The sequence below is a fragment of the Solanum verrucosum genome, unplaced genomic scaffold (assembly GCF_900185275.1).
Source record: "Solanum verrucosum unplaced genomic scaffold, falcon-dt-bn FXZP01000182.1, whole genome shotgun sequence".
Classification (NCBI taxonomy): Eukaryota; Viridiplantae; Streptophyta; class Magnoliopsida; order Solanales; family Solanaceae; genus Solanum; species Solanum verrucosum.
Window position 1 is genome coordinate 4,711,488 of NW_026020378.1, and position 17,969 is coordinate 4,729,456.

The 17,969-nt window shown below is 30.1% G+C and overlaps 2 protein-coding genes across 2 annotated transcripts; one reads left to right on the forward strand and one right to left on the reverse strand.

The window, feature by feature from the left end:
- The first annotated feature begins 5,894 nt into the window (after nucleotides 1-5,894).
- On the forward strand, nucleotides 5,895-10,047 carry LOC125838563 (3-ketoacyl-CoA synthase 10). The gene is made up of 4 exons (XM_049517615.1): nucleotides 5,895-6,392; nucleotides 7,212-7,837; nucleotides 9,033-9,415; nucleotides 9,523-10,047. Exons 1-4 carry the CDS (start codon nucleotides 5,991-5,993, stop codon nucleotides 9,732-9,734), a joined length of 1,623 nt encoding a protein of 540 aa, XP_049373572.1. The 5' UTR covers nucleotides 5,895-5,990; the 3' UTR covers nucleotides 9,735-10,047.
- Nucleotides 10,048-14,385: 4,338 nt separating this feature from the next.
- LOC125838571 (uncharacterized) lies at nucleotides 14,386-17,599 on the reverse strand. Its single transcript, XM_049517624.1, has 2 exons — nucleotides 16,067-17,599; nucleotides 14,386-14,742 (listed from the first exon to the last, which is right to left on the reverse strand). Exons 1-2 carry the CDS (start codon nucleotides 17,164-17,166, stop codon nucleotides 14,694-14,696), a joined length of 1,149 nt encoding a protein of 382 aa, XP_049373581.1. The 5' UTR covers nucleotides 17,167-17,599; the 3' UTR covers nucleotides 14,386-14,693.
- Between the last annotated feature and the right edge of the window lie 370 nt (nucleotides 17,600-17,969).

The window sequence follows — 17,969 nt, forward strand, 5'->3', positions numbered from 1 at the left end:
TTCATGTCCAAATTAAAAGCAGATAAATAAATTAAAATAGAGGGAGTAATAAGGTTTCTCGATATAAATATTAATTTAATCAAGAATCATAATGAATAATATGTGGTGTAATTATTCTTGATAAATATCTGATGTACTGATGTACATACTCTCTTTGTCTAATAATAGTTGTCCATTATACTATAGTTATTTATTAATACTTGTTCAATTTAAAAATTAGGAAATAATTTATCTTTTGTGTCTAATTTAATCTTGCTATTAAATATTATTTATCATTTAATACATGTCTCAAAATATTAAATTTAATAAAATCAAATAATAAAATAATAATATTATTCTTATTATTTATTATTTCTTAAAGGATTATATCAAATCAATAATTGACCACTATTATCTAATAGAAAGAGTATATTAAATAGAAAAAAGACGGAAAAAAAAGGGTAAATGCTTGATTTCATCACCAGCAAGCGGCCCAAAACATTTATGTGTGGACTCATACAATAAATGACATACGTACCACAAACAAAGATAATGTAACTGCTTTTCCAACAATAGCAACACAATTATTATTGCCACCATTTTTTTTCTTGTATCATTTATATCTTGAGTTTGAATTATAACTTTTTATTATATGCTTTTTCGTACCACAATAATAATCATCATATACATATATATACGATTCGTATATCTAGACTTTGACTTGCTTCTATCTTTAACTTGTCTTTCTCTCCTTTGAAGTTACTTCTACTCTCATTTAGTTGGCTGATAAGTTATTTCAAAATTGTTAAATATATTTTAAATACGTGATAAAAATAATATTGTAATTATGGAATAACTAAAAGATAAGTTATCTTTCGATTTTATCCCAATCAAATACGGAGTAAATTTATTCTAAAATTAATTTTGAAATTAGTAGGAGAACTTACATAAATTTCACTAGTTTAAGAGCTAATTATTTAGATAAACTCTATTTTGTAATATTACTTATCTTATCAGATTTTGGTTGTCCATATACGATGAGATAAATGTATCTAGAGATACATGAAGTCAAAATTATGTATAATTTGTTCTAAATACATTGTACCCAACTGGATTCGCATGTATTTGAGATACATAACAAATTCCACTAACCTACCTCGCCTCTCTCCCATCTCGCTCGCCACTCTCCACTGTATCTGATATCCTAGATACATGCGAATCACACCATATACATATATTTAGTGTGTATCTAGTGTGATTCACATGTATCTAGGATACATACGAATCTCGCTCACCTCCTTCTATCTCGCTCGCCTCTGATCTCCTTATTTTTGTGTATCTGATAGCAAAAATACATGTATCTAAGAGAATTTTCCTCAATATGGTAAAAAACTCTTAATTAGTAGTAAGATACATAGTATTTTGAAAGTATAGGTAATAATAATAATATAAATGGTAGTGAAGTATATCAATGTAGTTTTTCCAAATTAGTAACCCTGGTACCAAACGGACCCTTATCATGAAAATTATTAAAAAAGAAAAGAAAGAAGAGGCTTGATATTTTTTCATTACTTCATTGTCCAGAACATATCGATTTTGGAATATTCTATGATCACCACATCATTGAGAGCTGAATTAGTAAAATAAAAATAAAAATAAAAATACATAGAGTTTTTCAAGAGTATTATAATCTAACATGGTATAATAACACACACATTCCAAACAATTAATACCTACATCTTTAAACTATGATTAGAAATAGGACAATTCTCTCCTTGTATATATCTCAAATTTATCAATTGCTTTAGAAGAAATAACTAATTGTTACTGCCTGTCTTCGAAGCATAAAGTATCTCATTTATCCCATAAGGTTTTAACATGCATATCATTTACAAAATGGTTAAGAACATTGTCTTCTATACATTGCATTATATAACCACAAATGTTTCATTTTAATTCCCACCAATTACACAGTTACCTTCAGTCCTTCACAAGGCTTTGAAATATGCTTGTCAACTTTTGCCAAGTTTAAACATGTTTTTAACACTCTTCTCGGCTTTTTATTAAGAACTTCATGCTCCTACAAGAGTTTGAGACCACTTGCTATGTCATGTGACAGATCGGGGTGGATCTAAGTTTAGTTAATAAAGTAAAAAAGTGTTTCTAAGACTGTCAATAGTTTGGAAACGAAAGTAATAATTTGCACCAAATTTAAGAATATTTTTAATATTTTCTCTCTACGTAAATTTGGAAGAAATTAATGAAGATAACAGTTCAAGAAAAAAATAAATTAACTTTCATAATTTTTTTTCAAAACGCAAATGAAAGGGAGTGGAGGGTTGAGTCATCCCATTATTTGATCCAAACAATTAAACTTTAGGAGAATCGGATCATGATATAACCTATTAACTGATTTAACACCTTTTTTAATCGTTCAAAGTTATTGATTCAACTCGCTCATTTACCATCCACGGGAATAATAATTTCACTGTCCCTTAGAATTAAGCTGGAAACACCTAACATACGTACTGAAAAAGGAGGAGGTGGGAAGAAGTTTCTAGAAAGTATTTACTTTATTAAGCATAACATAGCAAGCGTACATGCAAAACAATAATAATGACGTCATTTGCATAATCAACTGTCGTCTGATATGCTGTTGTGATTGAAATTATGATTTGTTTACAAGTCAAAGTCCAAGGGCTTATGCTATTGATTCTTCAACTAGTTTATATATCATTCAATTTATCAATGATGACTCTATTTATATTATATTATAAGTTTTCTGTTACGTTTTAATTTATTAAATAGTTTGACTTGACATAAATTTAAGAAATATAGAAAAACTTTGCAATATTTTAAAACTATTTTTAAAAAGAGCATGTGATCTTGGAGGAGGCGAGGGTGTTCACCAAATCCTCTCGACAAAAAATGACGTTATATATATAATAGATTTTAAATCATTTAAACATAAGACTAAAAGATGACTCAATTATTAGACTAGAATTTGACATAGATTTTAAGATAAGCAACACGAATAAACCAACTAACGTGTTTTTGTTCTCCTTATCTATTCCCTAGTTATTGCTTCATGTTTCAATTTGTCTGTTTATTTTATTTTTTAAAATTTATTTATTAAAAAATGTTCATTTTGGTAATTTTTTTATTTTAATTTTTTATGTGACATGTTTAAGATTATAAAATTAGATGATATTTTGATATATTTTATATATCTTTAATTTAAGAGGTACCAGAAGATTCAATAAAAATATTTGTTTACTTTTTTAAATTTCATGTCCAAGTTAAAAGCAGATAAATAAATTAAACTAAAGGGAGTAGTAATGTTTCTCGATACGTTTATTAATTCAAGAATCCTAATGAAGAATATGTGGTGTGATTATTCTTGATTAATATCCCCCACCGTTCATTTGATTTTTTAAACTGAACATCTATTTTTAACATACTAAAAAAAAAGGAAAGTAAAAAAGTGGATGGCGGGAGTAACCACTGATTTAGAATTTTCTGCTTTTGGAAAGCCAACTACTTGTTGTTTTCTATAGTTTGTATCTCCATTCGTTCAATAATAGGTGTTCAATATATAAAAAATAGTTGTTCAATAATATTTGTCCAATTTAGAATATCAAGAGATGATTTACTTTTTGTATCTATTTTACACTTGCTAATATTATTTATCATCTAATAAATTTTTCAAAGCATTAAATTTAATAAAGTCAAATGATAAAATGGTAATATCACCCCTATTATTTATTATTTCTTAAGGGGTATATCAGACCACAGAAAAAGACAAAAAATAAATAAATAAGAAATGGGTTAATGCTTGATTTCATCACCAGTAAGCCCAAAACATATACGTGTGGACTGGACTCATACGATTAATGGCATACTTATCACAAACAAAGATAAAGTAACTACTTTTCCAACAATAGCAACACAATTATTATTGTCACCATTTTTTTTTTCTTGTATCATTTATATCTTGAGCTTGAATTATAACTTTTTGATATGATTTTTCGTACCACAATAATGATCAATATATATATAAAAGATTCGTATATCTAAACTTTGACTTGCTTCTATCTTTAACTTGTCTTTCTCTCCTTTGAAGTTGCTTCTACCCTCATTTAGTTGGGGGGATAACTGATAAGTTATTCCAAAATTGTTAATTCAATATATTTTAAATATGAGATAAAAATAATATTATAATTTCAGGATAACTAAAAGATAAGTTATCTCTCGATTTTATCCCAACTAACCAAATATGGAATAAACTCATTCTAAAATTAATTCTAAAATTAGTAGGGGAACTTACATAAATTCCACTAGTTTAAGAGCTAATTGCTTAGATACACTCTAATTTGCAATATTACATATCTTATAAGATTTTTGGTTGTCCAGATACGATGAGATACATGTATCGGGGATACATGGGATCAAAATTAGGTGTAATTTGTTCTAGATACATTGTATCCAAATGGATTCACATGTATCTGGGATACATAACAAATTCCACTCGCCTACCTCGTCTCTCTCCCATCTTGCTCGCCACACTCCACTGTATCTGATATCCCAGATACATGCGAATCACACCACATACATACAAATACATCTATTTAGTGTGTTTCACATATATCTGGAATACATACGAATCTCGCTCGCCTCTCTCCTTATTTTTGTGTATTGATAGCAAAATACATGTATCTAAGTGTATTTTTCTCAATATATGGTAAAAAACTCTTAATTAGTGATAAGATACATAATATTTTAAAAGTATAGGTAATAATAATATATATGGTAGTGAAGTTATATATCAATGTAGTTTTTCCAAATTAGTAACCCTTGTACCAACGGACCCTTATTATGAAAATTATTAAAAAAGAAAAGAAAGAAGAGGCTTGATATTTTTTCATTACTTCATTGTCCAGAACATATCGATCGTGGAATATTATATGATCACCACATCATTGAGAGCTGAATTAGTAAAAAAGAAAATGCATAGAATTTTTCAACTTGATATGTCATGTGGCAAGTCGGGGGTATCTAAGTTTAATTAATCAAGTAGATGATTGTTTTTAAGACTGTCAATAATTCGGGGACGAAACTAATAATTTACCCCAAGTTTAAGAACATTTTTAATACCTCTCTCTATGTAAATTTGGAAGAAATTAATGAAGATAATAGTTTAAGAAAAAATTAAATTAACTTTCATAATCTTTTTTCAAAACGTAAATGAAAAGGAGTAGAGGGTTGGGTCATCCCATTATTTGATCCAAACAATTGAACTTTAAGAGAATCGGATCATGATATAACCTATTAACTGATATGACACCCTTTTTAATCGTTCAAGTTTGATTCAACTCACTCATTTACCCTCCAAGGGAATAATAATTTCACTGTCCCTTGGAATTGAGCTGGAAACACCTAACATACGTACAGAAAAAGAAGGCGGTGAAAAGAAGTTTCTAGAAAGTATTTACTTTATTAAGCATAACATAGCAAGCGTACATGCAAATCAATAATAATGAAGTCATTTGCATAACCAACGATGGCAGTCGTGCGGTGGAGTGATAAGTATTTCTTCATTTTTAATCAGAGTCTCAGGTTCGATCTCATTGGGTATGAAGTCGTGATCTTTGTTAGGGAGCGCATTATTCCCGATGTGGTACTTCGATCGACACGAATTCAGGACTCTAATATAAATATCAAACAGGGTAGAAAACCAAAAAAATAAAAGTCATTTGCATAATTTCGAACTACTTTGTCATAAATGTATTACTAGGAATTTATGGCTAGATGATAGCATCCAACTAACACCTCTCTCAATTGGGTGCACAATTTCTCCTCACCTAACTACCCTACCCCTCCATTCTCCCAACGCCTAATTCCATAATAAATGCACCTACACTTTCTCCTCCTTTCATTATCTTATAAAAAAGATATACATTATCCCTATATTTCCATCCAAAAAAAACAACAATTACGTCTCAATTCCAATTATGGCTCGAGAAGAACATCTTCTATCGACGGATATTGTGAACCGAGGGATATCGGATGAGGGATCACAAACGTTCTCCGTTAGGGTACGGAGGCGTTTGCCCGATTTCTTGCAATCAGTTAACTTAAAATATGTGAAGTTAGGGTATCATTACTTGATAAAACATGGGATATATTTGGCTATATTGCCAGTGTTGGTGTTGGTTTTCAGTGCTGAAGTTGGGAGTCTAAGTAGAGAGGAGTTGTGGAGGAAAGTTTGGGATAGCACAACACGTTATGATTTGGCTACGGTGTTGTCATTTGTGGCACTCTTTGTCTTCACTATCTCTCTTTATATCATGTCTAAGCCAAGACCTATTTACCTTCTTGATTTTGCATGTTACAAGCCAAGTGATGATTTTAAGGTAATTTTTACTTGTACAATTTTTTTTTGTGGTCTCTAGACCCTGCGTGAACATGGGATGGTTCGTGCACCAAGCTGTTAATCTTTTTCTTTTCCTTATTAATCTAAGATATGTTTGAACGAGGTTCTTTTGAAAATAACTCTCTACTTCCATGATGTAGGGTAAGGTCAGTGTACACCCTATTTTTTCAGACTTCACCTGTGAGATTACACTGAATATGTTATTATTTATATGTTTGTACTTAGACATATTCATCTACTATATAGATCGTACTAAGACATATTCATCTACTATATAGATCGTACTAACTTTTTTTGTTGTTATTTTTGTATATATTTAGATCTAGTTAACCATTTCTAGGAGTGAAGTAAAAATATGATTAGTTGACTAGTTTTATAAAAAGATTAGATATCTGTGAAAATTATATAAAAGGTAAATGTTAAATTGATAATTGTCGTATTAGAAGATTTGGTCAAATATTCTTTTAATAAAGTGTGCACGTACGAGCTAGCTGACCTTTTTTTCCTCCTCTAGTTAAAAAAAAAAGAGAAGGTTAAATTAATGTACTTTACATAGAAACATATGGTAAAGTAATATGGTTAAAAAGTGTAAATTTTGTGCTCCGATAATATATAATACTTTTACATCATAAGATTACGTTAATATATGATCTATAATAGCTTAAAAATTAAAGTAATTAAACAACCTCTTATAACATGTTAATTTATACTGATAATATAAAGCTTTTATTTATTGTTAGTGTATATAACTTAAAGTTGAACCTTATTCTTAATGCATGTCATGTTAATATTTTGGTAGGTAACAAAGGAACAATTCATCGAGTTAGCACGGAATTCGGGCAAATTCGATGAGTCTAGTCTCAAATTTCAGAAAAGAATTCTAGAATCTTCTGGAATTGGGGACGAGACTTACGTCCCCAAATCCATTGGATCATCAGAAAACACAGCCACCATGAAAGAAGGACGATTCGAGGCATCAACGGTGATGTTCGGAGCACTCGATGAACTTTTCGAGAAGACGAAAATTCGCCCGAAAGACGTCGGAGTATTGGTGGTGAATTGCAGTATTTTCAACCCAACTCCATCACTTTCAGCCATGATAATAAATCACTATAAAATGAGGGGAAATATTCTTAGTTTTAATTTAGGTGGAATGGGTTGTAGCGCTGGAATAATAGCGTTAGATTTGGCACGTGACATGTTACAAGCTAACCCTAATAATTACGCGGTCGTGGTTAGTGGTGAGATGGTTGGATATAATTGGTACCCCGGTAAAGAGCGGTCTATGCTTATTCCAAATTGCTTTTTTCGAATGGGTTGCTCCGCCCTCCTCCTCTCTAATCGTCGTCGAGACTACCACCGTGCTAAGTACAGCCTCGAACACATTGTGAGGACACATAAAGCTTCCAATGATCGTGCATTCAGGTAAGTATTTTTCGATTTGTGATCATTTCGTCTAAACATTTTAAACTGTCATTTTTTTTTTTTTTTTTTTTATATACGATAAGGTTTGAATTTTCGTATAAGTGCATTAATATCGTAAAATTAAGTGTTATAGGGACGTGTCCTACTAAAGTTTAAAAGACAGCTAATTGCAAACAGATAGTACAATTTTGTGTGCTTTTAATGTGAGATATATAGGTGATATATATGGTACTTGAGGGTGGGTGTACATTTAATTTAATTTCAAACTATATGGTTGAGCCATTTATTACAACCAGGTAAATAATGTCTCAAGTCTCAACTGTCTAATAAATGACTTTAAATTCTGGGAACCAACATACTACTCTACTAATTATACCCCCTCCCCCCCGGCTTCATTATATTAAAAATAAATTTTCTTCATTTGTATTTGTTCAATTTGACAAATTAAAAATAATTTATGTTATATCTCTTTTATTATTATTATTAAGTTTTATTCATTTTTTATGAATGTATTTTTTTAAATATTAAATTTATCATGTTCAAACGGTGCGACAGTAAATCTATCATTTTATTGGTTATTTCTTAAAAAATGTGTCTGAGTGATGAAAAAATAAAATAGACGGAGGGAGTATCTTCACATTTGTGCTTTTAAAAGTCTTGTCGACATTTTATTAATAATTTAATAGTCATCGACTTAAATGAGCAGTAGTCAGGTAGGCTAACCAAACATAGCATTTACTAGTTTTGCATATATTTATTTATTTATGTGGACAACACAATATTCATTTGTTGACTTTGATTGGCCATAAAGATTTTTTAGACATAAAAAATAAAATTTAAAAATGGCCGTTTTAATCAGCGCTCTTTTCCTCTGTCATCTTATTAATTGGTGAAAAATGCATTTATTTTGCCCTCTTTTTTCATTAGGTTGATCTAATCATTGTGTGTATTAATTAATTACAAGAAAATGCATTAATACATATATTTGTCTAATTCGTGTCAATTGATTTCATGATTATTATGCTTAATTTTGAACAAGCTATTCTCTCATAAAAATAAATCAATTTGAAAAGATTATACCACACAACTAAAGTATCGATAATTATTGCATAATTCTTTTTTTTTTAAATACTGTCAGTGCATATAACTTAAACTTTATTACTAAAGTCGAGTACAAAAATTATACATTTTTCAGGTGCATTTACCAAGAAGAAGATAGCCAACGTTACAAGGGGCTAAAGATAAGCAAAGATTTAGTAGAAGTTGGAGGAGATGCATTGAAGACTAATATTACTACATTAGGACCTTTGGTTCTACCTTTATCAGAACAACTATTCTTCTTTGGAAACTTAGTTTGGAGGCACTTATTTGGCAATAAAAATGCCAAAACAAATAATAACAACAATAACAATTCCCAGCAGGCCAATAATATTAAACCCTATATTCCAGACTACAAACTTGCTTTTGAGCACTTTTGTGTCTATGCAGCCAGCAAAACTGTCCTTGATGAGCTTCAAAGAAACCTAGAGTTGAGTGAGGAAAATATGGAAGCATCACGTGCCACGCTCCATCGATTTGGTATTAATATTGAACTACGTGATCATCTCATATATATACTTATAACATGTTAAGTTATGTTGTTAGAGTGAACATAGTTTTAATTATATATTATTATGTCTGAACAGGTAACACGTCTAGTAGTAGCATTTGGTACGAGTTGGCTTATTTGGAGGCTAAGGAGAAAATCCAAAGAGGCGATCGTGTGTGGCAAATTGCATTTGGGTCAGGTTTTAAGTGCAACAGTGCGGTTTGGAAAGCTATTCGTCGCGTTAAGAAGCCTTCAACTAATCCTTGGCTTGGTTGCGTTGATAGGTATCCACAGTCTCTCACACAATAAACGTGAGTTTAATTTTATGATCGATTTGGAGTTGGGAGATTCGATGGGAATTTATGAATGACTATATAAATGTATAGTCTAAGAGTATTGATATTATAATTAAGTTAAGTTGATTTATGGAAATTAATTAAGGTACTTATTTTATTAAAATATTGATCTCGATCACATGGATTGTTAATGAAAATTAAGTGTTCCAAGTTTAACAAACATATGTTGATCCCTTCTTTAATTTCTTATCGTCTATAATTTGGGAAATAAATGTATTACGAACATTTTATATTGGTGATAAATAAATATTTATGTATTTGTTGTTCATGTTTGTATTAATTAAGTTTGTCATCTTCTCAAAATTCTTGCTTAATTCCTATATTTCTTGTATTAGCATACGATGCTATCGGATTTACTAGCCCAATTAATTTAAAGAGAAAATTAGATAAAATATTCATTGGGTCATAATCCTTTGTTCAAAATAATTCAATCATCACTTACACAACACGATCATGTTTATTTTTCATCTCTTATATTCTCCCTTTCTTTGTTTTTTTAAGAGTGTCTTTGGTAGGAAGAAGAATATTTCTCATCGAAAACATTCTCCTAATTTTTCAAAAAAAAAAATAAGTTGACTCCCCCCCCCCCTAATATTTGGTAAGTTAGCAAAAATGTGTTATCTTAAGAATATTATATATAATTTAATAGAACACTATAGGGTGAAAAGGGTGGAGAACGGAGCCTCAGGGGTAGCGAGGGTGAGATGGTAAAGGGGTAGGGATTGGAGGCGTTGGGTGAGCGGGAAAGATACCATAAACATAGAACATCGCTTATATATAAGACTTATTTTCCCTATTTTTAATAAAAAAAAAGTCATTTTCTATAATTTTAAACAACTTGTTTTCTTAGAGAAAATATTTTCATTATTCAGACATGAAAATATAAGAAAGCATTTTTAGAAAAATCATTTCTACCATACCAAACACACCCATAATGTCAATTATTTGCAATGTCCCAATCATTAAGCCACTACTTTCATGTCTCCATGGTTTCTTTTATTCTTTATTTCTTTACACTTTTATTCAATTTCATTCCAAATCTCTTCATCTTTATATCACTTCATTCCTACACATTAAAATATAATATTAATAAATAAATAATATAATCAATACTCAACAAATAATTAAAGGTATTAAAATGTGAGAAAAATAATAACTAAAATATATATTTATGTCCGAAGATAACTACCTCACATTTAAATTCTGGTTCGTTCTCGAAGAAATACTAAAACTCAATTTGTATATGCAATATTATAGAAACAATTTATATATATATATATATATATATATATAGCAAAACAAGACAACGATATACAAGCTGTAATAGAACAACTCAAAAAGACAGAAATAACTCCACAAAAGGATAAACCAAGAATAACAAAAAGGGATAAGGCATGTACATTTTTTCAAACAAGAATAGAAGTTCCCAAGAAAGACAAAGGGTCAGTTTATCTCAAGATAGATTAGGAAACAATATGCTAGCTAGAATAATGAATTCATCTAGACCTAGTAGCAGTCAACAATTAGATGAAATAATAGACGTAGATAAAGATATAAAAAATTTTCAACAAAATAAATTAAGACTGTTAAATCCACAAGTACTGTATAATACATGACTATTTTCTTCAACAACACACTTATACAGACATTACAGAGAAGAGGAGAGAGAAGAGAGAGCAAAAAGAGTAAGAAAGTAGAAGCAAGCAAGAACATATTAGTTTTATTTCAAATTTTCCTTTTAAAAAAAAAGTGAGTGTTTGTATAAAAAGAGTGTGAGTATATATATCTTGTATATACTATTTATGCAATATTGATACATTACATAATTATTTATATAATATTGATATATTACAAAACTATTTATACAATATCGATATATTACATAATTATTTGTATAATACTAATACATTAGATAACTATTTTTACAATATTGATATATTATATAACATTACATATACAGACAATCATTTTATTAGATTTTTTTTTATAATGTATAATTATATAAAAGTAAATTTACGTCGAGCCTATTTAAAGGAATGCACACCCAACCAAGAAATAAATAAGCTCTCTCCTTAGCTCCAAAGCTTAAGATAAATGTGTGTGTATACTCAGTCTTTTGATTGTGTGAAAGGTGATATAGGGAATATGCTTGGAAGAGCTTAAGGATCATGATGTTTACCTGTCTTATTTAATCATTCAATAATCTCTGGAATATGTGACGAAGAAGACAAAATTGATTATTTTTCTTTTTTTTATAAAAAGAGACAACATAGCCTGGAAAATTGTGTGTATGATAAGATAGTGTGTTCTAAGTTTCGTTACTCCTATTGTTTAAAGGAAATTAAAGGATATGGTATACTGTTAACCATTTAATTTACTTTTTTTTTTTTTGAATTCTTCCTAAGATCACTTACTTTTGAATAAGCGATATAAAGATTATTTTCATTTTATAATAAGATCTATTTGTCCCAAAAAAAAATTCTATTAACAAAGAAAAAAAAACAAATTATGAAAAAATTATAAGTCATTTTAGAAACAATTGATAGAAACTCTTTAAACAAAAAATGTAATAACAAGTTGCTCTTCCTTCCTTCTTTTTTCCTCTTGATTTCGTGTAGTGCAGGTGATCAGTTGAATATATAGAAATTAATTATACGAAGTAAGTGTGTATTTATATATATATATATATATATATATATATATATATATAGTAGGGAAAATTACGCGATTAAACAAACTTATACTACTTAATTACTCATCATAGCTATAGTTTGCTATAATTATCACTCGCGACTAACATTATACATTAATTACGTGGGGGTGGCTTCGAGTTTGTAAATGTATAATTCATCATATTTGTATAATTCGCAGCCAACAATTCTTTATTTGATTTGTATTTGTATATGATTGTTTATATTTGTATATGACGGTGATTTCTTTTGGTTTTTCAGTTTTGTCATCATCTACATTCAATCATTTTGTGTATAACTTTTTAAAGTTTGTATAAACGTGTAGTTTTTGGATTTTGTATAATATAATTTATATAATGTAATTTGAATAATATATTTTGTATAATTGTTTAAAGTTCAAATGTTTATGTTTGTATCAATTCGTTATTTCGAGTTTTATTATATTTGTATAGTTCTAGACTTTATATTACTCAATTATACAAAAATACATGAATTATACAAACGCACATGAAAATTATACAAACAAGATGCGAATTATACAAAGTATTGTCCTCTCTCGCTTGCCTCTGTCCTCCCTCTCCCAATCTCGCTCGCTCTCTCCTCCTTTTCCCAATCTCTCTCGCCAAAATATACAAATACATATGTATAATATACAATTATTTAACCGATATACATATACAATTCACCTCTCTCCCACTGACCCACTCTCTGCCCTCTCTCCTCCCTCTTCCAGTCTCGCTCGCCACTCTCCTCCCTATAACATGTAGCTACGAATTGTAATTAGCAAACTATAGCTATGGAGTGTAATTAAGCTATTTTTGAGTGACTATATGTGAAAGTTCCTCTATATAGTATCGATATTGTATAAATAGTGTATACTAGTGCATAGATAAAGTATAACTATATATGAGAGACATATATATACCTCTATAAACATTGTTGTTCACTTCTGATCAACTCAAAATTTCATCCAAACAATCTCAAAACTTAGATATAGCACTCAATATTTCAAGTCTTTAGATATATATTTCACTCAAAACTATTCACGTTTATGACACGTTAATTTAAACATTTGAGCTTTAAACATAGAAGAAAAAGAAGTCATTAATGGCTAAAAAAGAAGATCAATGAAGGTGAAAAAGAAAGGCGCAAGTTATACTTCACTTACAATTGAATAGTGTCGAATACCTATTTTTAATAAAAAATAATTGTTGAGCTATTTTGGGAAAAGCCAATTATGACTAAAGGATCATTTTGTTCAATTTTCTACTGTCCCTTTTCCTTCTCAATTCTTTAATATAACCAAAAAAAAATGAGAAAAAAGTGATGATCCTTTTTTAAAACTAAACTTATAGAAATCCTACTAATTTACGGGTAATTTTTTAGATTGTGCTAATTTGTAATATTATAAATCATAAAATTTGAATACATATATTTGGTGTGTTCATACATGTAACTCGAATACATTAGGTTACAATTAAATGTAATTTGTTCTAGATATATTATATCCAAGCGGATTCGCATGTATCTGACTTTCTCTCTCGCTAGCCTCTCTTCTAGATACATTGAAAATCTTGCAGGCCTCTCTCCCAGATTCATGATGTATCTTGTACAATTCATATCTATTTGAAAATTTCAATAGTCTCTCTTATTTTCACTCGCTTATCTCCCTATTTTAGTGTATCTCATAGCTAAAATACATATATTTAAATGTATTTAACTTAAAATCTAATAAAAATCATTAATCAGTGAGACAATATGTAATTATTTTAAATTATAAGGAGAAATGTTGGTCTAATGAATTTTTTTTCCCTTTTAACGAAGCTTGCAATAATTAGCACCAGAAATTGTAAAATATTTCTTGTGAAAATACGCAACCAAATAAAACACAAAATTTTCTAAAAATATAAGTTAAAATACAATGATGAGAACCATTAAATACCAGATCTCTCATAATTGACAGAAAAGCAAAACTGGGAGACATACATATAATAATTAATTTCTCCCTCGTCTATTATTTTTCTCTAGACCCTGCGATTTCTAGCAAACGCCTTTATTACTGCTCTTTTTTTTTAATAAATAAAATAAAATAAAAGACAAAGAAATTGAGAAATTTAAAATCCTCCTTCCCCAAAAGAAAAAAAAACAGCAATTTGGGGCTTCAATATAAAGGCCAAAGATTTGATTATAATTAAAAAAAAAAACCGTCAATCTTCTTCTTTTCAAGCCAACCACTCCACATCCATTCCTTCAATTTCTTCAATGTCCATACTGTAACAACACAAGAAATTTAAATAAAATAAGAATATGGAGAAGATAGTAGTTTTTGTTACATATTCATAACAAATATTCTCTGAATATAGTTATAAAAAATACCCTTAAAAAAACAATGAAAATATAATATTTTAAAAGTCAGATTTGATGATGATGATGATGACCATAATGATGTGAATAAATAAAAAAAGCATCAACTTTCTTCTTTTTAGTTAAAGAAAAAGAAATATAGAAATATGATTTATCAATATTCTTTTAATTTGATGTTTGGTACTTATATCTAATTTGAAAGGTAAAAACTTTATATATACTAAGTGTGATTTCATTTTCAGATTTCAGAATAACTCATAAAATTTTAGATATTCATAAAGAGATCATGAAGACATCAAATTTTTCTTTCTCTAAGAAATCTCGAATAGCTCATAAATTTTTAGGTATTTTTAAAGATCAAAATCTCAAATAAATTTTTAGGTGTTCACGAAGACAGTATTAAGACATTAGTGATTTTGAATCCCTTAAACTCTTGAGATAATCAGTAAGATATCAAACTATATCACTTTTCTTTTCTTGATAATCAAATATTTCAAGAAAATCAATAAATACAGGAAAATTTTAAAAGAAAAAAAGATAGGCAGAGATAATTACAAATTCAATATTTTCTCAATGACCCAACAAACTCCTAGCCCAAAAAAAGAAAAAGCACAAAAAGATTATTAAAAAAAAGTGGGCCCAATGGGTTGTCTGTTTCATTTGTTCCACCGTTTGACGTGTCAATGCTAGCAAAGACCCATACTTCCGTATACGAATAGTCTAATACCAACAAAACATGATGCATCTGTTTCTTGGCCACGGAAATTTCCTAAAATAAATTGTGATTCTTCTCAGAAAACTGATGTTAGAAAAGTCGGAAGGATAACTCGATGCATTAAACTTTCGCTACTTATATATAAAGTTCAAAAAATAAGATTATATTTAACATGTTATAATCAACTATATCCTACATTTCTGTGAGACACTATTTTTTGCATATAAAAATAAACAAAGAGCATCTTGTACAGTAAGATGACATAGGAACAAAAAACATTTCCTTATGTTTTAAACATAAAAAGCAACCTAAAAATAAAAAGTGAAAGAAGAAATGAAACAACAACAACAACAAACATCCTACATCCATCCTAGTGTAATTTCATCAGGTTAGGATATACGTCGATTTTATTAGGCTATTTTCGAAAGATTCACGATTCAAGCAGGTCATACAGATGTAAAGAAGACATAGCAAATAATAACAAAAACAGAAGTGAAATTAGTAAGAAATAGTTACCATGGTAAGGTAGGATGAGAATAGGTATCATCGACATGTTGTTGCAAGCAGGTTTCATTTGGATTAAACCAAGGAGGGAATTCCATGACTTCATCAAATGGATAACATCCATAATCCTCAGCAATGTTCTTCTCATCAGGTCCCATTTCCATTGCCTTCAAGAACTTGAACCACCAAGCTGAAGTTGCCAAATTGAGTGTGTCATTCCACTCCATCTCATGTTGTTCCCCTACTGATCTGATCTCTTCCATTTCTTGGTCATCCATTGATGGATGCAACCTTGAATTCACCATTTCACCAATAGGACCAACCCCTTCTCCCACATAATGGAATTCATCTGAAGAAGATGATGATGAAAAGATTGAATTTTTATTGCTGATGCTACAATAAGGGGTTGCGTCTAAATTGTTGAAATCATGGAAATTGAGATTCAATCCTAATGTTTGGTTGGGAAGTGGAAAATTCATGTTGTCTTGGAAAGGTAATTGGGAACCAAAGGATGAAACAGGGCAAGAATAAGGATATTGAGGAAGACAAGGGAAGGTTGAATTGGAGAAATTTTCCATGTTGTAACATGGTAAGTTATTAGCCATGGTGTTGGAAGCATAAATCCTGGGGTTTCTCCGGGATTTTGGCTTCCCTTGTTCTTCCCCTAAAGATTCCTGAGGCCAAGTCTGCAACGACTGTGGCTCAGTGTGTGATTGTTGTTGTTGTTGCTGCTGTTGTTTCATAGACGCTCTATGAAACTTAAGGGCAGTGACAATCTCACGCCGAGCCTCGGCCATATTTAAAAGCCTCTCTTGATAAGGTCTACTAGTGTGGAGTCTCCTCCTCACTTGTTTCTTTTTAATCTGTGGTGGTGCTGCTGGCTGTGGTGATGAAAATTGTGTATCACTACACAAAGTATCATCAAGTTTTGTTGAATTCTCTAGTGAATCATCATGGTCTTTAGGATTCAAGGGATCTTTGGTTCTTGAAGAAGTTAACTGTTTGACTAGGCTTCTAATATAGGCACCAGAGAGATGAGGCTCTTGTTTTAGTTTATCAACCTTTGCTACTTCCATAACTCCTCCTTGCTTTGGTGAAGATCTTCCCCTCATCTTTTACTGAAATGGCTTTGCTTTTCTCTCTTTTTGGGATCTTTTTTAGGATGGAAATGGACGTCAATATAGCAAGAAGGTCGGTCTAAAGAAACATGTCATTCATTTTCTGAGGAGCCAAAGTACACACTATGCAGAGGAGAGGCAGAGGTTAGGAAGGTCTCTTAGGTGCATATAAATAGCTAGAGACAGTCTAGGGTTTTTAAATACTTTTGGAGTTTTCCTATTTTTCTACTATTCTTTTGTTACTTAGTCTTAGATGGGGGTAGTTAGGAAGAGTTCATAACAGATTTTACTCTACAAAATGACAGTTACATGTGTAAGCACCCTTCTCCTTTTTTTAATAGGATCAAGTTAAAGGAGGTATGAGACATAATCTTCCATAATAGTTGGAGGATCCACTATAACAACATCAAGTGTAGCCCGATGCACAAAGCATCCACATTAGTAGGGTCCGAGGAAGAACCGCACCACATTGGGTGTGATGTAGACAACCTACCCTAATGCAAGCATTAGTGATTGCTTTCACGACTCGAACCTGTAACCTATAGGTCACACAAAGACAACTTTAGCTATAAATAAATTTGAGTATTGAGCCAAATCAAGTTGAGTCGAGTTAAGCCTATCAAACTTGCTATGGTAACAAGTTAAATCAAGTCCGAGGTGAGCCCAACCATGAGTCCATACTTTGAATCCCTCTGTTCATTTTTACTTGTTTTGGATAAATTAATCTCATTCCATAAATAACACACAAAGTTGGTGTTATGATTGGCTCAACCACATCTATCACTTAAGTTGTCAAA